At 44.3% G+C, this 24,301-nt stretch overlaps 1 protein-coding gene across 1 annotated transcript in view; it reads left to right on the forward strand.

Moving 5' to 3' along the window:
* Positions 1–24,301, forward strand: part of LOC144691353 (uncharacterized) — a 190,679-nt gene that overhangs the window by 28,189 nt on the left and 138,189 nt on the right. The window contains exons 4-7 of the mRNA XM_078559370.1: positions 10,738–10,816; positions 16,468–16,556; positions 19,749–19,895; positions 20,561–20,612. Coding sequence (XP_078415496.1) covers positions 10,738–10,816; positions 16,468–16,556; positions 19,749–19,895; positions 20,561–20,612 — 367 coding nt within the window. The remainder of the gene's footprint in view (positions 1–10,737; positions 10,817–16,467; positions 16,557–19,748; positions 19,896–20,560; positions 20,613–24,301) is intronic.

A 24,301-nucleotide genomic window follows, 5' to 3' on the forward strand; every position in this document is an offset into this window, starting at 1 on the left:
CATGTATGCATGGTGAATATGCATGAAGTGTATGAAGGCTGACCTCTTTGACCAGGTAGTTGCACAGTTTGTGAGTCACTTGGACAAATTCTGCAGGATGAGGCAGGGGGAAAGTTTACTGGAGCAATTGTCCCAGCTGGTCGTCACCTCACAGGTTGCTAGGAGTAGAGGAACTGGTAAAAAGGGATTGGAATTACAGAAAGGCTGGACCAAGTAAGAACAACAGATTTCCTCCTCTTATGGACATAGTGAACTAGATGTGTTTTCATGACAACCCAATAATTTTGTGGCCACTTTTACTGATACCAAGATCGTGTCTGACTCACATAATTGAATTTTTTGAGGAGGTAACAAGTAGGATCAATAAGGGTAGTGCAATTAATGTAGTCTATATGGATTGTAAAAGACTTTTGATAAGATCCTACATGGCAGACTTCTCCTGAAAGTAAAAGCCCATGGGACTCAAGGCAAAGTGGCAAGTTGGATCCAAAATTGGTTCAGAGAACTACATTACAAAGGATAGGCATTGCATAGGATATACGGCATGGAAACAGGCCATTTCATCCAACCGATCCATGTTAATGTTTATGCTCCACACTAGTCTCCTCCCATCTTTCCTCATCTAAATCTATTATTGTAACCTCCTATGCCCTGCTCTGTCAAATGCTTGTCCAACTTCCCCTTAAAGGCTATATGCTTCATGCAATCCCTGTGATGCAAGTTCCACAATCTCACCAATCTTTGAGTGAAGAAATGTCTTCTGAATCCCTTGTTGGATATCTTGGTGACTATCATATTGACAGCCTCTAGTTATGCTCTTCTCAGAAGAGAAACTATTCTCTCTGTATCCACTCTATTGAACCTTTTTCATAAATTTAAAGAATTCTGTTAGGTCACTGCTCAGCCTTTTTTCAAGAGAAAAGAGACCCAGCCTGTCATTCCTTTCCTGATATATATAACCACACATTTCTGGTATCATCCTTGTAAATCTTCTCTATATCCTCTCCAGTGTCTCTATATCTTTATTATCATATGGCAGCCAGAACTGAGCGCAGTATTACAAGTGTGGCCTAGTCAATTTTTGATACATATTTAGCATAACTTCCCTACTTTTCAATTCTGTCCGTCTAGGAATGAAGCCGAGTGCTTGATTTGCTTTTTTTATGGCCTTGCTAACCTGTGACACAACTTTTAGTGATTGGTGTATTTGAATTTTGAGATCATTTTGCTCCTCTACCCCACTTAGACTTGCACCTTCCAAGTAATAAGAGACTTCCCTAGCCTTCCTATTTCACATTTATCTGTTGACGTTTCGAGTCCTCATGACCCTTCAACAGAACTAAGTAAAAATAAGAAGGGGGTGAAATATAAGCTGGTTTAGGTGGTGGGGGGGGGGGGGGGGTGGGTGGGGGGTGGGTGGTGGTGGTGGGGGGGATGGTGGGGAGGAGAAGGGGGGGTTGTTGGGACAAGCAAGCAGTGATAGGAGGAGATAGCCTAAAGATGTCACAGACAAAGGAACAAAGAGGTGTTGAAGGTGGTGATATTATCTAAAAGAATGTGCTAATTAAGAGTGGAGTGCAGGACAAGCAAGGTACAGATAGCTCTAGTGGGGGTGGGGTGAAATAAGACTAAAAGGGCATAAAAGGTATAGATAAACGATGGGTGGAAATACATTTAAACATAATGGAAATAGGTGGGAAAAGAAAAATCTATACAAATTATTGGAAAAAACAAAAAGGATGGGGAAGAAATGGAAAGGGGGTGGGGATGGAGGAGGGAGTTCAAGATCTAAAATTGTTGAACTCAATATTCAGTCCGGAAGGCTGTAAAGTGCCTAGTCGGAAGATGAGGTGCTGTTCCTCCAGTTTGCGTTGAGCTTCACTGGAACAATGCAGCAAGTCAAGGACAGACATGTGGGCAAGAAAGCAGGGTGGAGTGTTAAAATGGCAAGTGACAGGGAGGTCTGGGTAATGCTTGCGGACAGACCGAAGGTGTTCTGCAAAGCGGTCACCCAGTCTGCGTTTGGTCTCTCCAATGTAGAGGAAACGGCATGGGGAGCAACGAATGCAGTAGACTAAGTTGAGGGAAGTGCAGGTGAAATGCTGCTTCACTTGAAAGGAGTGTTTGGGCCCTTGGACGGTGAGGAGAGAGGAAGTGAAGGGGCAGGGTCAGCCTGTTCCTGCCCCATGGAACTCATTTCTTGCTATCTTGACTCCCTTCTCTCTTCCCCTTGTCCAGTCCCTTCCCACCTACATCCGTGATTCCTCTGACACCTTACGTCACATCAACAATTTCCAGTTCCCTGGCCCCAACCGCCTCCTCTTCACCATGGACGTCCAATTCCTCTACACCTCCATCCCCCACCGGGATGGTCTGAGGGCTCCCTGCTTCTTCCTCGAACAGAGGTCTGAACAATCTCCATCCACCACTACTCTCCTCTGTCTGGCTGAACTTGTTCTCACACTGAACAATTTCTCCTTTAACTCCTCTCACTTCCTCCAAATAGAAGTTGTGGCTATGGGTACCCACATGGGCCCCAGCTATGCCTGTCTCTTTATGGAGTATGTGGAACATTCCTTGTTCCAGTCCTACACTGGCCCCCTCCCACAACTTTTTCTCCAGTACATCGATGATTACTTCGGTGCTGCTTCATGCTCTCGTTGGGACCTGGAAAAATGTATTAATTTTGCTTCCAATCTCCACCCCTCCATCATTTTCACATGGTCCATCTCTGACACTTCCCTTCCTTGACCTCTCTGTCTCAATTTCTGGTGATAGACTGTCCACCAATATCCATTACAAGCCTACCGACTCCTACAGCTCCTCACACCCCGCTTCCTGTAAGGACTCCATCCCATTCTCTCAGTTCCTTCGCCTCCGTCGCATCTGTTCTGATGATGCTACCTTCAAAAACAGTTCCTCTGACATGTCCTCCTTCTTCCTTAACCGAGGTTTTCCACCCACGGTAGTTGACAGGACCCTCAACCGTTTCCGGCCCATCTCCCGCGCATCCGCCCTCACGCCTTCTCCTCCCTCCCAGAAACATGATAGGGTCCCCCTTGTCCTCACTTATCACCCTACCGGCCTCCGTATTCAAAGGATCATCCTCCGCCATTTCCGCCAACTCCAGCATGATGCCACCACCAAACACATCTTCCCTTCACCCCCCCGGTGGCATTCCGTAGGGATCGTTCCCTCCGTGACACCCTGGTCCACTCTTCCATCACCCCCTACTCCTCAACCCCCTCCTACGGCATCTCCCCATGCAAACGCAGAATATGCAACACCTGCCCCTTCACTTCCTCTCTCCTCACCGTCCAAGGGCCCAAACACTCCTTTCAAGTGAAGCAGCATTTCACTTGCACTTCCCTCAACTTAGTCTACTGCATTCGTTGCTCCCCATGCCGTTTCCTCTACATTGGAGAGACCAAACGCAGACTGGGTGACCGCTTTGCAGAACACCTTCGGTCTGTCCGCAAGCATTACCCAGACCTCCCTGTCACTTGCCATTTTAACACTCCACCCTGCTTTCTTGCCCACATGTCTGTCCTTGGCTTTCTGCATTGTTCCAGTGAAGCTCAACGCAAACTGGAGGAACAGCACCTCATCTTCCGACTAGGCACTTTACAGCCTTCCGGACTGAATATTGAGTTCAACAATTTTAGATCTTGAACTCCCTCCTCCATCCCCACCCCCTTTCCGTTTCTTCCCCATCCTTTTTGTTTTTTCCAATAATTTATATAGATTTTTCTTTTCCCACCTATTTCCATTATTTTTAAATGTATATCCACCCATCGTTTATCTATACCTTTTATGCCCTTTTAGTCTTCTTTCACCCCACCCCACTAGAGCTATCTGTACCTTGCTTGTCCTGCTCTCCACTCTTAATTAGCACATTCTTTTAGATAATATCACCACCTTCAACACCTCTTTGTTCTTATGTCTGTGACATCTTTAGGTTATCTCCTCCTGCTTACTTGTCCCAACAACCCCCCCCTTCTTCCCCCCCCCCCTCCCCCCCTTAGACCAGCTTATATTTCACCCCTTTCCTATTTTTACTTAGTTCTGTTGAAGGGTCATGAGGACTCGAAACGTCAACTGTGCTCTTCTCCGCCGATGCTGCCAGACCTGCTGAGTTTTTCCAGGTATTTCTGTTTCTGTTTTCGTTTTGGATTTCCAGCATCCGCAGTTTTTTGTTTTTATCTTCACATTTATCTGTGTTGAGCTTCATTTGCCGATTATTTGCCCATTCTGTAAAGTTATTAATATCCTTCTGTAATTGGTTGCAGTCCACCTCAGTATTAACTATCATCTCCAACTTGTTGTTATTCACAAATTTAGAAATTGTGTTTTTGATTCTGAAGTCCAAATCAGTAATGTAAATTGTGAATTGCAGTGGTCCCAGCACTGATCCTTGTGGAACACTACTTCCCACCTTCTGCCTCACTGAATAACTACCCTTTAACCCCATTCTCTGCCTTCTTCCTTGAAGTCAGCTGGCAACCCATTCTGCCACTTGACTCCTGACTCCACATTCTCTAAACTTATTGATCAATCTATTATGGGGCATCTTACTGAAGGCCTTTTGAAAATTACAATCACTGCATTACCATTATCTACTCTATTACCTCCTGAAAAAATTCAATAATATTGGTCGAGCAAGATTTTCCCTTTTGAAATCCATCTGACTATTCATTATTATATTTTTCAATTCTAGATTTTTTTCAATTCTCTCCTTTAGTAGGGATCAAATTATTTTTCTACCATCAGTGCTGACTGGTATGTAATTCCCTGGCATGTTCTGTCCACCTTCTTAAATATAGGAATTTATATTAGCTTTTCACCAGTCTTCTGGCACTACAATTTTTTCCAATGAAATATTAGTATGTGTAGCAATGCCTCTGCTTTCTCCTCCCAAGATTCTTTTAAAATAGGTGGATACAATCCATCCGGACCAGGGGCTTTGTCCTCTGAGTTTGTTTAGGTTATTCAATCCCCTTTCTTTCTTTGAATGCACTTATCTCATCTCATAATTCAATGTCATGTCCATCTGTTTTATCTACCTGGTAAATATCAAAGCAAAATAATTATTCAATGTTTGTGCCATCTCTCTGTCGTTACCAGTGGTATTATCCTGTCTATCCCTTAATGGTCCTATTCCCATCACAGCCTCCTTTTTTTAATGATGTGCCTGTAAAATATTTTACTATTTTGTTTTATGTTCTTCAATAATTTGATTTCACATTACCTCTTTACAATTTGTTTTACTTCTCTCCTAATTTCTTTGTATTCTGTCTTATCCTGTACCCCTTTATTGTCTATGTGCTTAATATACGTCTCTTTCCTAACCTTTGATTGTTCCCTTATGTCTTAATTCATCATGGAGTCTCACTAGTGTTTAGTTTGTTCTTTCCTTTTAGAGGAAAATATTTTTCCTCCACTCAGTTGAACACAGTTTCTCATTTTTGTTCTACATCATTTTTGCCAATATTGTTGCTCATTTTACTTTACTTTACTTTTAGTTGAAATCCTCCATGATTATTATTCTGTTCTCCTTATCATAATTCCCTAATTTGTCTGTATATTTCATCCTCCACCTCCCTTTCACCAGGTGGTTGGTAGACTGCTCTTGTTAGTGTGATTTATCCTTTATCATCTTTTATCTCTATCCACATGGATTCTGTTTTTGTTTAGTTGATAGCTGCAGCTCTTTCTTCTACTGTCATAATGTTACACCTAAAAGTACAGCTACTCCACCTCCCCTTTTCCCTCTCTATCTTTTCTAAGTAGATCTATCTTTTCTAAATAAACCCTGTGATGTTTAATTCCCAGTCCTGATTTTTCCATAAACATGGGTAGAATTTAACAGGTGGTGGAGTTTCCCGCTCTGCCACCCAAAGAGCCTGGGGGGAACCTATCCCCACTGATCATGGCTGCTCCTTAGCCAGTTAACACCCATGGAGCGTTAACTGGCTGAAGGCGAGACCTCCGCCCTCACTCAGGCTTCAGAGACCTGTGGGACAATCTGTAGCCCCAGCGGTGCCATTGCGAGCAGTGGCCACTGATTGGACTACATCCAGGCCCAGGTTCCGCACGGAAGGTAAGTACTGGGGGGCCTTTTGGCAGAGGCAGGGCAGGAGGCTCTCGGGGGCAAGTGAGGGGGTTTGGGGTTCCTTCACTGTCGCTGGGTCAAAATCCTGAAATTCCCTTCCTAACAGCACTGTGGGTGTACCTACACCATATGGACTGCAGCTCACCACCACCTTCTCGAGGGCAAGTAGGGATGCGCAATAAGTGTTGGCCCAGCCAGTGAAGCCCACATCTCGTGAATGAATTTTTCAAAAGATGCCCCTTCACCTCTGACCCCCTAGTCAAGATCCCCAAACCCCCTCACTTGCCCCCGAGAGCCTCCTGCCCTGCCTCTGCCAAAAGGCCCCCCAGTACTTACCTTCCGTGCGGAACCTGGCTTTTTTTTGCTGGGCCTGGATGTAGTCCAATCAGTGGCCACTGCTCGCAATGGCACCGCTGGGGCTACAGATTGTCCCACAGGTCTCTGAAGCCTGAGTGAGGCCAGGTTGGATATGTCCTGCTTTTTGTGTACATGACATATCTGGGCAATTTTCCACATAACCGAGTAGACACGAGCGTTGAAGCTGTACTGGAACAGCTTGGCTAGGGGCCCGGCAAATTCTGGAGCACAAGTCTTTAGTATTATTGCTGGGATATTATCAGGACCCATAGCCTTTGCAGTATCCAGTACCTTCAGCCATTTCTTGATATCATGTGGATTAAATTGAATTGGCTGAAGACTGACATCTCTGATGCTAGGGACCTCCAGAGGAGGCCGAGATGGATCATCCACATAGCACTTCTGGCTGAATATTGGAGCAAATGCTTCAGCCTTATCTTTTTCACTGATGTGCTGGTCTCCCCCATCATTGAGGATGGGGATATTTTGGAGCCTCCTCCTCCAGTGAGTTGTTTAATTATCCACCACCATTCATGACTGGATGTGGCAGGACTGCAGAGCTTGGATCTGATTTGTTGGTTGTGGGATTGCTTAGCTCTGTCTGTCACTTGCTACTTATGCTGTTTGGCACCCAAGTAATCTTGTGTCGTAGCTTCACCGGGTTGGCATCTCATTTTTACGTATGCCTAGTGCTGCTCCTGGGATTCTCCCCCCGCCACCCCCCCCACCCCTCCCTCCCCACACTCTTCATTGAACCGGGGTTGATCCCCTGGATTGATGGTAATGGTAGAGTGGGGGATATGCCAGGCCATGAGGTTACAGATCGCGTTCGAGTACAATTCTACTGCTGCTGATGGCCCACACAGCCTCATGGATGCCCAGTCTTGAATTGCTGGATCTGTTCACTACATATCCCATTTAGCAGAGCGGTAGAGCCACACAACACGATGGAGGGCATCCTCAATGTGAAGGCGGGACTTTGTCTTCACGAGGACTGTGCAGTGGTCAGTCCTACCAATACTGTCATGGACAGATGCATCTGTGGCAAGCAGGTTGGTGAGGATGGGGCGAAATATGTTTTTCCCTCTTGGTTCCCTCACTACCTGCTGCAGACCCAGTCTAACAGCTATGTCATTTAGGACCTGGGGGAGAGGGGTGGTGGTAGGTGGGGGGCAGACCTTGGCACCCCCTCTTACCATCTGAGGCCCGAGCACGGTAACCTGCCAGGTGGGGAGCATCCCTTGAGTGGCCATTAATTTGCCACTTAAGAGCCTCAATTGGGACGAGAGCCTTGCCCTGTAAAATTGCAAACAGGTCAGGGGCAGATGGGAGGGTGCTGGGAAGGACACCTGGAGAATTTTACGGACCTCCCTGCTTGCAATCCCGCTACTGGCGGCCTGTAAAATTCTGTCCCGTGTGGCAGTAATCCCTGCTATTCCTGGTTCCTCCCAATGGATAATTGCCTCTAGCTCCCCTGTTTTATTCTAGACACTCTGTACATTACTGTTTTAACTCATTTTTAATAGTATTTCCTCTCACTTTATGTTTCACCATCCTTTTAGAATCCTGTTCTATAACTCTGTTTATCCCCTTGCCATCAATTTCCTCTCTTACTCTATTCTTTCTTATGCTGTCCTTCCCTGTTTTGTTTATAAGATCATAAGATATAGGAGCAGAAGTAGGCCATTTGGCCCATTGAGTCCGCTCCGCCATTCAATGAGATCATGGCTGATCTGATAATCCTCACGCCACTTTCTTGCCTTTTCCGCATTCCCCTCGATTCCCTTCCTGATTATAAGACCGTAAGAGGATGAATAGATATATAAAGGATGCTTACATTTCTTGTCGATCTCCACCCCATCTTATTAGTGTCAAGCCTTTGCACCTCCCTATTTACCATTTCTGCAAGAACATGGGTCCAATCCAGTTCAGGTAGTGCCAATCCAATCAGTTCAGCTCCTTCCTGTCCCAGGACTGGTGCCAGTATCCCATGAAAAGGAACCCCTCTTTCCTACCCAGCCCTTTAGCCACATATTAGTTCTCCTGAATCATCTGCTCATATACCAATTTGCATGTCGCTCAGAAAATAATCCAGAGATTATTATCTCAAGGTCCTGATTTTTAATTTAGTGCCTAATTCCTGATACTCTTTCAGTAGGACCTCCTCCCTGTTCTTTCCTATGTCGTTTATTCCAACATGGTCCACAACAACTGGATTTAACCCTCCCGTTTCCAGGTTCCTCTCCAGCTACCCTGGTACCAGGTGGACAACACACTATTAGGGATTCTCATTTTTGGCTTAAGAGGACGATATATATCCCTTTAATTATAGGAACCCCTATTACTACCACATTTCTATTCTGTTTTTCCTCCTACTGGACAGTCTTCTGCACCATGGTGCCTTGATCTGCATTGTGGCTGTGTCCCTGTAGTCTTTTCTCCTCAATGTTCTTATATTGAGTACGTTGTACCTTTTGGACAGGATCAGTACCTCCTGGACCTCCTCTTCTCATCCCCTCCTAAATCCCCATGTTGTACATTTGGAGAATGCTAGCAAAGCAAGAGAATATACAATAAGTGGTAGGATATTGAGAAGTGCAGAGGAACAGCAGGACTTTGGAGTGCATATCCACAGATCCCTGATGGTGGCTGGTCAGGTAGATAAGGTGGTACTTCTGTTAATAAGCTAATGCATGGTATATAGGAGCAGGGAGGTAATGCTGGAATTGTATAAAACACTGGTTAGGCTACAGCTGGAGTATTGTATTCCGTTCTAGTCACCGCACTACAGGAAAGACATGGGGAAAAATTTTCCCCCCCGGCGAGCCTCTGATTGGCATCCCCGATCAGGGGCGCGCTGCTATTTTACATGGGCAGGCCAATTAAAGCCCGCTCAGCATGACGTCTGTCAGGAAGTACTATGTGTTCCCTGTGTGGGGGAGGGGGGGGGGGATTCCCCTCAGCCGAGAGTGTGCTCTTGTGCGCATGCGTGTGAAAAAGCGCACAGATCTCCCTGAAGCAAAGTGCTGCCTCAGGGAGATCAGCTCCGATTTAAAACTTTGAATAAAGATTAGAAAAAAATTTCCCTGCCGTGTCCCCTCATGTGACATGTCCATAACTTTTATTGTAAAATATTCTGCATTTTTTAAATCACTCATGAATCCTCATCCCGTCCTGGATTAGGTTTCATGTTTTTTCACAAGCCTGCCTAGGCTCCCGGCCTGCCCGCCAACCTTAAGCTTGGACAGGCAGGTCCATTAATGAGTTCAATTGGTTTTTTAATGGCCTTAGTAGGCCGTTGACAGGTCGGCGGGTGCACATCCGACTCGGATGTGCGCCCACCAAGCTGACAATCTAAATGATGCGGGGTGATGTCAGGATGCAAGCCTAACGTCACCCCGCATCAGTTTACGCGAGAGCGAGCGGGGCCCACCCATGCTTGCCGACCAGAAGATGCTGGCCATGATTACACTAGAGAGGGTACAGAGGAGACTGACAAGGATGTTGCCTAGACTGGAGAATTTTAGTTCTGGTTCTTCCCAACTCCCTTCTTCATTGTGGACCTCTGAAGGTAAACATGATTTTAAGAGGAAAGATTGGATAGGTTACGACAGGGTAAGCTGAGGGGGCCTTACTGAAGTGTGGAAAGTTATGAAGGGACTAGACAGAGTGGATAGAAAGGCCCTATTCCCCTTGGTTGAAGGGCTTATTATCATCGGGCATAGATTTAGGGTAAGAGGTAGGGAATTTAGAGAGGATTCTAGGGGATTTTTTTTTTTGCCCAGAGTGTGGTTGGGATCTGGAACTCAGTGCCTGAACAGGTGGTAGTGGCAGAAGCCTTCATAACAATTAAAAAGTAATTGGATAAGCACTTTAAGTGCCGTAACTCACAAGGCTATGAACCTTTGGCTAGAAGTGGGATTAGGTTGGCTGGCTCCTTGTCGGCGGGAACACATAGGGCTGAATGGCCTCTTTCCGTGCTGTAAATTTCTATGATCCTGTGACACACCAACCAGGAATGAAACTACAGGCCTTTCTACCCGACATAACTCAGTGTCACACCATAGAGTGAATTTACCCAATGAGTATTACTTTTTTATTAAACTAGAATCAACAAATCAATGAGGCTGATGCTATTGACTTTAGGTAAACAGAATCAATGAGCCTGAACAGCTTTAAAGTCGTGATGTTCCCAACTGACTATTTCTATTTTTAAAAAATTGCTGTATTACAATATTATTTAGTGATCCATGTTCCCTTCATAACAGTAACTCCCTCTGATCTGACCTGGGAAATAATACCACAAAGTGGATACATACCATCATCCAGAGAAGGGCACTCCATGTGGTAAGGTAGGACATAGGATTATAGGAGTGAGAACTGCCAGATACTGGGGTGGTTATCTGATTAGACTGATTAAGATTATTGCTTTCACAGCATAACTTGCTGGGAGTAATGAGGTTGTCATCAGCAATTTTTAATTTGGTGCTAGCAGTGGAAAAATATCTTCCCCTTGTTCTAGATGTGAGTGCCACGCTATCAAGTGGGATGGGTTGGTTTCACTTCCAATATGATTCATCTCCCTCCTTCCTGTGGTGTCAGTAATATTGACAGGGTCAGTTTGAGGCTGGTTTAGTTCCATCCCTCAGTGGAGCAGGAGTCAAGCTATTTGTTGTGACATCACTTGGTAAGTTCAGGACAAAAATTATCTTCCTGCAACAATTCCCCAGTGGCAGCAAAAATAAGTGGACACTGAGTTGCATGTAAAAAATCTATTGATGCTGACATTAATATGTTTATATTTGCTGGCTACCAGTTGGAAGAGAAGTTGAAAAGTTGTGCAGAAAGCAAGGTTTGTTTCACTTTAATGATGCCACTGATGAAAACCAAGCCACCATGATGGATACCCTGAACAGGTAGCTAACTTGCCTGGAGCCGAACTCTGAGATCTTTGTCATATCTTGGCAGGACAAAAACATTGGTGCATATACATGGAGTTCTAGTACCTAACTTAACTGGTTTATTCTGGCTTGATTTATATACAGACATTCACAAATAGCAACAAGAGGATGCTATTACACTCCTCCCTCCTTTATGAAAAAGTTGCACAATGTTCAAATCCATACAACTTGTTTGCATTTCTTGTTTTTCATTCATTTACAAATCCAACTTAACCACTGGTTTCCTAATCCTAAGAGGATATCGCCTTTCTTGTCCCAAAACCTGGGGAAGGAACTTGACCCGTGTTGGCCTGAGCCTGAGGAGAAGTTTTCTCCAACAAGGACTGATTTTGCCTTGACCTTCAATTGAATTTTCCACGTCATCAGACACATTTGTCTGACTCCGACTCAAATCTGAACTGGTTTCAGGCACAACTTGTGTTGGGGTAACTATTGGTAGTCTACTCATATCCTAACTAACCAACTCATCAGGCTCATTTTATTCTTCCCAACTCCCTTCTTCATTGTGGACCTCTGAAGTTAAACATGATCTATATGTACAAACCTAACCTTTCCACTACCAAATATCTTGACCAAATATGTGTGAGGACCATATATTTTCATGACTCTCCTTGGTAGCTACTTCAACCATTTATGATGATGATCTTTCACCTTAACCTTTTGGTTCAACTTATTCTCCAATGTCATCTGTTCTCACTGACATCTCATCGATGTGTGAAGAGAAGAAGACATCTTCCCTGTTGGGCATATCCTTTGATGGGGATGATAATCTAGACATTGCATCGGCAGTACAATGACCTTTTGATTGCCTGTACTTAAGGAATGTTGTACTTATAAATAGACAAAATCAAAGCCCATCTCTGCATTCGAGCTGATGCTAAAGTGGGTACTGGAGACTTTGGATTCAGTGGAGTATGATCAGTTTCAATTGTGAATCGATGACCATACAAGTATTTATGAAATCTTACTCCAAAAATCAAAGACAATGTTTCATGTTCTTTCTAAGCATAATTTTGCTCACTGGCACAGGGTGCGTGAAGCAAATGCAATCGGCCTCTCCTCGCCATTATCCAACACATGAGAGATCTCAGCACCTACTCTGTATGGAGAGGCATCACATACTAGCTTAATATTTTTGGACACATCATAATGTACAAGCATTGTAAGTCTACTGGTTAAGTTTTATACAACTTGAATGCCTTGTCATTCCTTTGTCCAATTTCACAGAACACCCTTCCTCAAGAGGTCACTCAATGGATGCAATAATGTTGCCAAATTTGGTATGAATTTACGATAGTAATTCACCAGACCCATAAAAGATCTGAGCTCAGAGATATTCTGAGGTGGAGGCGCATTTCTTGTTACTTGAATCTTACTCTTGATAGCATGTAAGCCATCTTTGTCTACCCAGTGACCCAAGTGCTCTACAGAGTTTTGAAGTATTTCACATTTGTGTGTCTTCACCCAAACTCCATGCTTTTCCAAACATCTGTCATCATGGATCTGCCTGTTTGGAGCTGAAATACGTATGTCATCCAAATAGCACACCACTCACTCAATTCCTTGCAAAATTTGGTTTGTTACTTCTTGAAAAATCCCAGGGGCTGAAGAAACACTAAATGGCAGGCTATGAAACTGAAATAGACCCATGTTTGTATCAATAGTCAAATATGACTTAGACTCATTGAGCAGCATATTGCGATGGGGCAAACGGATTGCGCCCTCCCCAACCCCCGCCCCCAGAAGCAAAGTCGGTGGGAAGCCTACCCACTTCATGTTAGCCCATCCCGCAGCCATAATGCTGCAGGTGCACTGAATTGGGTCTGTGTGGGACTTCCTCGCCTCAGGAGTTACTAGCCAATCTAATTGGCTGCCAACTCCATCAGTCCTGGCAGCGTCAAGAGTGCATTAATGAGCGCAGCCAGGACTGCAATCAAGAAAAGAAGGCCCATGGTTCCCAGAGCCAGGTAAATCTGGGGGCGGAGAGGTTTTGGGCAGTGTAGGGAGGTGGGTGGGGGTGTGGGGTTTGTGTGTTTCATGAGCCGGAGAGAGGTACTATTTTAGGGGACTGCCCCGATGCGCAAAGGGCCCCTCACTGAAGATAGCACCCATCCTTTGAGAGAGTTTTTTACAAAAGCAGCCTGCCCACTCCTATCCGACTGCCCATGCCAACCATTTTATGGCATAGGCAATGTATTATTGGGGTCAATTGGCTTGTTAACAAGCTCAATTGACCCCTAATTATTTATTTAAACATGGCACCCCCCCCCCCCCCCCCAGTATTATAGGGGTGAGCTCAGGGGTGGGTGGTGAGGTGCTGCTCCCACTGAAAACACGCCTGGCAGGGACATGGAACACGCAGCTCATTGTCTAACCCAAGTAGGCATTTGTCAGATCCAACTTTGAAAAAAATCTGGCCTCCTAACAACATTGTGAACAGATCCTCCCCATTTGCCAAGGTATTGGGTGGATTACCTTCTAGTACCTGATTTACAATTACTTATAACCCCCGCATGTTCTCACACTACCATTTAAGTTTGATAATTACCACTATGGGAGTATCCCAATTACTCTGTTCTATTTTAGAGACATTGTTCTCAGTTTCAAGTCTTTTCAGCTCCTGCTCTACTTTCTCCCTTAGAGCATAGAATACTGGACAAGTCCTGCAGTAAATTGTCTTGCATTCCTCTGAACCCGTATGTTGGCTTTTTATCTTTGAATCTATTTACCAGTTTCACTAAACACCTGAGGGTACTTGGCTTGCGATGTTGACTTGCGATGTGAATTTTGCTTTGACATGAAAAAAAAGTGCTGCTAACCAGTTGCTTCACAATGATGGGCAATTTTGGGCATTGCTTGTTGTATGTGACCGGAACCGACAAACTTGCAATTATGGGAATTTTCATCCTTCATAACTCCATAATTCTATGCGTGATTTCTCCAGCTGATGCTGACTCAACTTTTCACAGTATAGTGATTCAGGAATCACGCTAACTGATGCACCCATGTCAACTTCCATGTTTACTGGAGCTCTATCCAACATTGCTTGGCTATGATGCCCTGCGAATTTCCACTAGACATCCTTGTGCTTCGGAACATATGGATCTCAACCGACCCCTCATTGACCTGCTGCTGTTCAACAACTGTATGCCATGTCAGCCGTTTCCTCCAGCCAGCGTCTTCACCATTTACCTATCTTGCCTTGACAAGATAACCGTTCTTCCTGAAGCTGTAGCATTCTACCTTCACTAATGGACAATTCTGTACTCAATGTTGGCCTAAGCACTGATGACAGGACTTTTGAGTACCTCTGCTACTACCCACTGCTGTTGCTGGGGCCTTCTGCTTACTCAGCTGTTGCTTACTTACTTCAGTAGATGACTGGCAGTTGTTAACTCTAACTTCTCTCGAGTCATGTTCCACCATGTCCATGGTCAATGCTGTTTGCTATGTCGAAAGTTAACTTTGGCAATGTCAGCAACTTACTGCACATGCATTCTCTTTTTAAAATGCGCACAAATCTGACCTCTCTTGAAGTTCTTCAAAATTGTAACGAATGGACAACTTTTTTAAGGCTACAGTAAACTCTCCAGTATCTTCACTGGGCAACTGATTCCTTGTTCCAAACCGATAGCTTTCTACAACCTTCAATGGTGTAGTATTGCTCAAGCTTACACAAAATGCCCGACGGTGGTGTGACTTTTGGCTTAGCAGGGGCGAGCAAATTCTTGAATGTTTCATACACTTTTAGGCCTGCTTCCATTAAAAATATCGCCCTTTTCCTTCCCCCAGCTGCCAATTAACAGCTGAATTATCAGGGTCTTCGAAGATATTATTGACAGTGAAAAACATCTCTAACCACTCTGCATACGCTCCAAAAGACACTCGGTCACCACTATACTCTACCAGTTGCTCAATAATACCTGCACTAACAGCCTTATCTCTAAGACTGGATTTTTAAGCCTATTTCTCAGAAAAAAAAACTTACAGTTCCTTTGCTGGTTTGCTGGAAGTTTCTCCAACCTAATTTGTTCAGCTATGGAAATCCATAACCCCACCTTCATCACCAAACTTTGATACCTTGGCAGGACAAAAGCATTGGTGCATGCACCTGGTGTTCCATTACCCAACTGAACTGGTTTATTCTGGTTTGGTTTATATACATACAAATGCAAATGAGCACAAGAGGGCGCTATTAAAATGCCGTTGATCTTGAAACGACCATTGAATAAAATGTCATCTGGGAGCTCCTTTTACCCAAGATGTAAAAACTGAGCATCTATAAACCTTGTTTGTTAGAATTTGTGATTTTGGATGTACGGGATATGTTGCTTGATTAATCTATTAAATTGTTTTGTTTTAGTTGATAAGGTAATTGTGTCACAACAGCACTTTCAACTCCATTGAAAATGATGGAAGCATGGGTGTGAGTCAATGAGACAATGGATCTATGTGAAAGTCATGTGTCTTCAGCCAAGATGTCCTTTATTAGATCCTGCTCCCTATTATCATTGTAGCCAACAGTAATTTATCCTGCCATGTACTACAATTTATGTAATAATCTAACTCCAAAATAAAATAATTGCAGCAATACGGGGAAAAGGCAAGGGAGTGGCACCCGGTGAATTGCTCCTTCAGAGGGCATGCACAGACACAATGAACTGAATGGCCTCCTTCTGTGCTGAAACAAATCAATGAATATTTCTCCAATTCTATTTTTAAATTTAATGAAAAAAGTTTTGAACTACTGAATATATACACATAACTAAAACTAAACTGTATATCTGGGCTTTAAACAATCTGTTGGCATCTCAGCATTGAATTATCTTGGTAGCGAATTTCCCTTCCCTTTGTTTCCATTCCCCATGCCATGTGTAAAATAATATTAATCCCTTTTCATATTCTAATAACTTTTCTTATATTTGAGCATGCCACTTTTCTACTTATTTTCTTGTACAATGTGGTTTTGTAAAGTTAAATACAGCAGCAAAATATTTAAACTTTTGCACAACCTAAAAAAAACCCTTTGTTTTTAAGTGTTGTGAAAGGAAAAATCTATTTGTTTGGAGGCCGGTCTCACAACCTTGTAGAGGAATGCTTACCTGGAATGTACTGTTTTGATATAGGTGGGTTTGTGCCAAAATTATTTCTATCCTTTTACCATTTAAGTCATAAATATTCTTTCTATTTTTTTTTTGTAGGTAGTACAATTCATCTAGTTCTTTATTGAAGCTATTTGCCCTAAAATTGCAATCATCAAAGCACTTTGGATTTAATATTTCTTTCTCACAGAATAAATACAACCTACTAAAGGAGTCCAGATCACATAGGCTGGATAAACGGGGATGGTAGAAAAAACTGAACACTATTAGACAGCATGGCCAAACATGGCTTCCTTACCCAAAGGTCTGTTTCCTCCCTTCACGCCCACCTGGACTGCCAGTAGCTGCTCTTTCCCCACCCATTGCACATAATTCTCTCTCATCCACACCTCTTATCATGGCTTCCCAAGACCATTTAGTAAGAGGTAGCAGTAAGATCAGTGTAGCAGTCATAATGACCACTTCTGCCTCCATTAAAAATGCTTACTGAAGGTCTCATTCTTGGCTGGGACCTTCAGTAAAAATTTGGCTGACATCTTCAGGACTCTTCGGCTGCTGCCCCTTTGGTCCAACTGTGCTAGCACCAGGATTTCCCTCATTAGTAGCAACGGCTCCTTCCTGACAATAGGAATCCCTCTGGGAGCTCCCCCTGCATGCCATCCAATCCAGAAAATGGACCAGGATTAAAGCAGACGTGGAGACAGGTGGATGCCTCAGATTTTGTTTAACTGATTTCTGTAATTTGCCATCTTTTATTCACCTAGTCTGGTATCATATATGAAATTCATAAATGTACATTGGGCAGAATTTAACGGTCCACTGTGGCTGGGTTTGCAGGCGAGGGGGCCCATAAAATTCTGCAGTTAACTTTCCTGCCGCTCATCCGCCGGCCTTTGACCTCACTGTGATTTTAAGGGCAGTGGCTGAGGCTTAGGGTGGCCTGTCCACCCTTTCTCCAATTGAGGCTCATTAATGGCCACTTAAGGGCCATTTTCCACCTCGGCTGCAATTTTTTGGCTGGCAAGAGGAGGTTGGTGGCAGAAAAAGGTCAATGCTGGGTTGGTGGGGAGGGGATTCCTGGCAGGTTAGCCTGATTGAGCCTCGGGCGGAAAAGGGAAAAGTTGGGGGTGTGCCTCTTGCATAGGCCCCTTTTCTGATTCGACCCCATCCCCCGCAACAAAGGAATGCCACAGCGTTCACTCAATTTGGGCATCCTGCTTTTTCTAATTTACATCACTGACTTGGATTCAGAACTCAATGCACAGAATGCGCGGTGAGGTTTCCGCCCTGGCATCAAAAATGTCAGTGGAGAACTCACCTGCGCTCCGGACAGCTGTCCCGCAGCTCTGAGGAGTATTCATTGACTGGAGTCAGGCCTTCTGCCGCCATCTGGGGAGGAAGTCCCACTTCCGAAAGCTGCTGGCCATCTGATTGGCTGGCAGCTTTCCTCCTCTCCCACCTCCGACCATTTTTTCTGTTCCCCACCTCCCTCGCCACAGTCCCTAGGACCTCCTGACCTACCCCCACCGAGAGTCCCCCAGGCTTATCTTTCATCTGGCTCCTGGCTCTCTGTTTTCTGGGACTGAATGCACCCATTCCCAGTGCCGCTGCTGGGGCCAGAGAGCTGCCAGCTAATCAGATGGCTGGCGGCTTTTGGAAGCAGGACCTCCTCCCCAGATGGCAGCAGAGGCCTGATTCCAGCCAATGAATGCTCCTCAGAGTGTTAAGTAGCTGCGGAACGGCTGACCGGAGTGCCAGTGAGTTCCACACTGACTTTTTTGGTGCCAGGGCGGAAACCTCACCACGCAATCTGAGTTCTGAATCCAAGTCAGTGTTGTAAATTAGAAAGAGCAGAAGGCCCATTACTGAGTGAGCCCTGGGGCACCACATGTGGAATATTTCCACCTACCCTGGTCACCAGTACTGTGTCTTTTTTTTATTGTTCAATCAAATCTCATTCCATTTTGAATTTTTATTCTGAAGCCCTACAGCTTTGAGCATAATTAGTAGTCATTTGTGTGAACTTTATCAAATTCCTTATGGAAGCCTAAGTGCACAATATCTTAGGATTTACCCCAGTCAGCTTTGAGTTACAGAAGTTAAGCAGTTTGATCAGACAAGATCATCCCCATTTAAAGTTATGTTGACTGTTTTTTACTTTATTATTGTTGTAGAAATAATCCTCAGGTTTACACCTGATAATTACATTATATTTTATTTTTTTGTTTATTATTATTTAATAAGGTAAGACGAATGGACCTGTAATTGCCTATGTCTGTTGTGTTACCCTTTTGAATATAGGTACCACATCACCCTATTCCCAATCTACTGGTGTCTCTCCATTGTCCACTGCCTTCCTCATAATGGTTGACAATGCCTCACAAATCTCCTACTAGTCTTCAACTCTCTGCGAAAAATACAGTCTAACTTTCGGGATTTTAAAATTAGTTTTAAGCCCTTTCAGATTGCTAGCGGCTACTGTCTTCTTTACAACCACAGCACCTTACTATCATTACAAGGTTTTTGTAAGCATGTACATTATAAACACATTGAGAATAAAATTAATATGCCTAGCAGTGCAATGTAGACTTAGACCAATTCCCTGGGGGCAGGCAGTGCTGAGGGCTGCTATCCATGCAGCCTGCATGGGTTGCTCCATTGATATCATTGAGGGATGCCATGGTAGTCACCCATGGTGCTGCTGCTTCTAGGGATTTCAAGCAGCGATATGCAAACAAATTTTCCCCCCATTATGTTTCAGGGTCACAACTTGCTGCCTTTCCTGCTTTATTAAACTGTGAGTAATGCTCAAAGAGGCAACTCCAGAGAACGCTTTCAATGCGTTTTATTATGATGGCACCATAATCAATCTGAAACCTGGCTGATATAAATAGAAAAAACTAGTTTAAGCAAATTCTAGATGGATTAATTTCATCCAAAGTACTGTCCTAGAGCCTCTTTGGAAATAGTATGATAAAATATATTGCCAATAATTATATTTTCTTAATTTTGCTGCAATCATCATTTTAAAGCCCAAATAATGCCAGAAAGATTTCCTGCATCCCAAAGCAGCTCCACTCATTTTTCAGAAAAACACTAGGGTGGTACTTTGAATTAAAGATTTTGACTTGAATTGCCTTTTTTTTTTACAATTTGCCTTTTGCTGAAATAAACCAGAAGACAGAATTCCAATGTTGTTTTCATTGACTTGCTCAGAGTCTTTAACATGGGAGAAGCTGCAGATAAATGGCATTGCACCATGTACTTTGAACCACAGTGCAGCAATGGTTGGCAACAACATTTTTGTCTTTGGTGGAATCCAGAATGGGGACGTTTCTGATGACCTTTTCATGTTTAACACAGGTTGGTACAACACTTTAGCATATAAACTAATTAATGAAGACACTAAAGACAATAGGGGTAATTTTGACTTTGGGCAATAGAGTAAAATGCATAATCTGTTATGATATAACAGCCATCTGTTATATATCTCTCTTGATTTTCTTTTCTATTGACTTCAAAATCAAAATTACCCCATAACTCTTTGCTAGGTTTCATTTCCACAGAAACTGTTACTCGCCCAAATGATCGCTATCCATGTGTTAGTTGGTAGTCAATGTTCAGAAGTTATTCAAGCACAATGGCCATCTTGGCCCTTAATACATAATGCAATGGCTACATTAGCAAGGACCACTGAATAGAAATCAAAGTGGAAATGTTTTCCAACATTATATAAATCAGCTGTAGAACCTGGGACCACTTTATGGTCTGTATTTCTTGGTATTTATGACATTGTATCAGTAGCTGAATCATTTACCAATTAATTAATTGAGGTTACTGCAACCTGTAATTTAATCATTTTAAGATACTTATGCATATATAAAAGCTATTGAAACTGATGTGGTAGATAAAAACAAACGTTTAAAAGAATTTTAAACACTCTGTGTATGCCTATCTGTTTCAGGTTAAAGAGTTTGCTTTCTTATATGTAGGCTTAAATGACTTATTGCTTGTTTTACATTATTTAGTATCTCTGACTTGGACCCCAGTTAAAACTATTGGCCTGACTCCAACTCCCAGGTAAGTTCTAGTTTAAACTATGACACTTATCATTAAAATGCATTCAGTTGCTGACTTATAAAGATAGAAATTATTGAATTAGCAGATATTACAAAGAGAAACTTGTTAAACAGCACTATGCTTTGATTACCATAATAGAGCGCCAACCATCTTAATTGTCTGTATTCAACAGAGATGTCCAGTTTAAAAATAAGAAATAGTAATAAGGATAAAGCTTTAAAATATGTGCAGGGTTGGGTTTGTGTTCCATGTTGGAGGGACCCAACAATATCTCAGACTTGCATCAGAGGATCATACCATGTGGCCTCATGAGTATAGATTTTGCAGTTTTGTTTATTCTTTTGATGCTGCTGTACTTAAGTTAGTTCTATGTGGATCTTCTCTGTTTTGATAGCGATCTGTATTGTAGTAATTCTAACTCAGTGCATCTTTCAATGGCCTCCATGTAATGTGTGTTAGGCTCGAGCATGGGTTACATTAATAAAAGTCAGGGAACTTAGCCAATAATGGCAGGCTGCAGCATAACGTTGTGATCTCATGTATAGTTGGACATCACCCCTTTAGTAGTTCCCATTCTCCACCTGGATGATGCAGAGCTATGGACCTAGCTCGCACTTGGCAACTCCTGAAATGTATGCTAGATGGCCATGATTGTGTGAGATTAGAGGCCAGATGCTCCAGAGGCTGCCTACCTTCTATGGATGAGGCCATCGTCAAGCAACTTGTGACTACTCATTCTGAGATTGATGTCCTTCATTGAGATGCTGAGCATAGTAAAGAAGGTGGTAATGTCGAGCATGCATGGAGGGCACAGGTAAAAGAGGCTCATATGAGCTCGTCGTCTTCATCGTCATGGAACCTTGTGGCAATGAGGATCTCACGGGCATATCTGCCGCATCTGGCCCGTGCTATAGTCTCTTCCTCTGGGTCCTCAACATCCTCGCCTTCATCCAGCTCATCCCTCGTGACATCTTCCTCATTGGAGGAGGCGTGCAGCTCCTCCATCTCTCCATCTGGCAACTCATCCCCTCTTTGGAGTGCCAGCAAACCAGTGATGCGGTAGAGCCTCTGGGGAGAGTACTGGAGAGCACCACATGACAGGTCCAGACATCTGAAACACATCTACAGCATGCCAGTGGTCTGCTCAATCAAGGAGCATGTCATGGAATGAGTCACATTGTACCCTCCTTTGAAGCACTCTGTGGCTTCCAAACTGCAGTTATTAGCTACATCTTTTGGGGGTAGCCTTCGTCACTGATAAGCCAACCCTAAATACACTGAGGGCCCTCAAAGATCTGTGGCACCTGAGTCATGCATGCTGCCAGGGTACGTCATACAAACCTGCATAATCTGCTTTTGGTATTCACAGGTCAGCTGCACTTTGAGAGAATGGCAGCTTTTTCTATTGATGAATCATTGTTGCTGCTGCCAAGGTGCCCTTAATGTCACATGTGTGCAGTCGATGGCACCCAGCACCTGTGGAAAGCTGGAGATTGCTGCAAATGCCACCGCTCTGGTAACCTAGCTGGCTTCATCCAGGGAGAACTGGACGTAATTGTGTGCCTTATTGAATAGGGCGTCGGTGACCTCTCAGATGTATTTGAGTGGAGGATTGTGATATCCCGCAGAGGTCCCCAATGGAGCCCTGGAATGAGCCACTTGCAAAAGAGTTGAGTGTGGCAGTCACCTTTAGAGCCACTGGCAATGGATGGCCTTCCAGTTCCTGTAGAGTCAGCTCCTCCCAAAGAGTGTGGCAGATGTAAGCCAGCACATCCCTCGACAAGCGAAGATGTCTTTGGCACTGTCTGAGAGGCATCTTCGGTAAAACCTGGGTCGCACCAAATGTCTCCATGGAATTGGTCTTTCTGCCTCAGCTTCTGGGTCTTCATGGGGCCCCCTGGCCGATGTTCCTCAGGGCGGGGCTCTTCCCTTTGCCCTGCCTGATGGGAATGGACCTTTCCCCTCCTCAGTCACATGAGAGCCATGAAAAATGCACCGTTGCCTGCTGCCTCCATCCTGCCCTCCTCCTCGTCTCTGTGGAAAAACTGAACAGAGACATGAATGAACGTAACCCTGTAATGATCACCTTCCATCGCCAAGCTAGGAGGTCATTGTGAAGCCTTTGGGCTGCCCTCATTCCAGGTATTCCATCTCCAGATCCCCCCTTGCAGCTGTAGCACGGCTTTAAGAATCATTGGAAGTTCATTCCCCCCACCTGATCCCCCAGTTGCCCCAGGCATGACAGCGCTTTCACAAAGGGGCTTGGATCTGGATGAGTACAGCCAGGCACTATAAGCCTCAGTCAGGGCAAAGCCAGGCTGCCTCCTTTGGAGTAGACTAGAGCCCAACCTTGCACTAATATAATGAGTGTAATCAATGAGCCACGTAAAGCCTGAATCTCTGAGCTGCGACGTGTAGAGGTCTTCGGAGCATTTCGCATATGTACTTTAGCTGTGGCCCCTTTCCAGTTGGATCCTTCTGACCTTTGTGCATTCCCCCGAGAGGGACAAATGGTCATTCAAACACAATCAACATTTGGCCCCAAGCTGCAATGGATTCTTGCAAGAATGCGCACCATGAGCTAAGGTGCTCAAATCCTTCAACTGGCATTTGAGTCTTTCTAACATGTCTCAACTGAGTCTTGCTCTCCACGTCTTGAAGCAGAAATTATTAGGGTGCCCCTTCAATTGGCCCAAAAGTGCAGTAGTCGACTGCTCCCACAAGCTTTGACCCATCTCCAGACGATTTTTTTTTCTTAGGTTATTTTTCAACTGCTTCATTCCATCAGCTGTCGAAATGCTGCTCCTTCGCTTCTATTATGAGACCAGCTTGGAACCCCCCTCTGTCACCGTCCAAGTCCCTCCTATTGCCCTGGAAGAGCATCATGTGCAGGTTTCCCTCTTTTCGATCACTCTCCTACCTCCCCTTCTAATTCTGGAGCCCATCGTGATTCTTGTAGATATCCCTGTCCTCCCCATGAACTATTTCCTGTGGATGTCCCAATGCCCCATGTAGACCTCAGCCGTCCCTATCTTGAGGCCCTATGCACAGTGACCTATGAAGATCCACACCCACCTTGAGACCACCGAATGCCCCTCTATTATTGACCAGTTCCACATTTTAAGGATGCAGATGCCTCCCCTGACTGTGACAAGCCACCAACCCTCAGGACTCAAATGTGTGAGGAATGAGCCATGCCCTGCACACCATGCTGTGCATGGCTGACACAGAACAGATGGGCCCTCCCCCTCCCTGGACTGGGACAGGCATGCCAGGCACAGCTTTGTAGCATGGTGTGCACTGCCCCAGGACTGCCTTTGCTTTCTGGCCCGGACTACATTTTTTTAAACTTGTTAATGGGATGTGGGCATTGCTGGCTAGGCCAGCATTTATTGTCCATCGCTAATTGCCTCGAGAAGGTGGTAGTGAGCTGCTTTCTTGAACCGCTGCAGTCCATATGATGTAGGAACACCCACAGTGCTGTCAGGGAGGGAGTTCCAAGATTTTGATCCAGCAACAATGAAGGAACCGCGATATATTTCCAAGGCAGGTTGGTGAGTGGCTTGGAGCGGAACTTCCAGGTGGTGGTGCTCCCAAATTTCTGCTGCCCTTGTCCTTCTAGATGTTACTGATGGTGTATTTGGAAGGTGCTGTCTAATGAGCCTTGATGAATTCCTGAGTGCATCTTG

This window comes from Cetorhinus maximus, chromosome 2, assembly GCF_964194155.1.
Source record: "Cetorhinus maximus chromosome 2, sCetMax3.hap1.1, whole genome shotgun sequence".
NCBI classification, from domain to species: domain Eukaryota; kingdom Metazoa; phylum Chordata; class Chondrichthyes; order Lamniformes; family Cetorhinidae; genus Cetorhinus; species Cetorhinus maximus.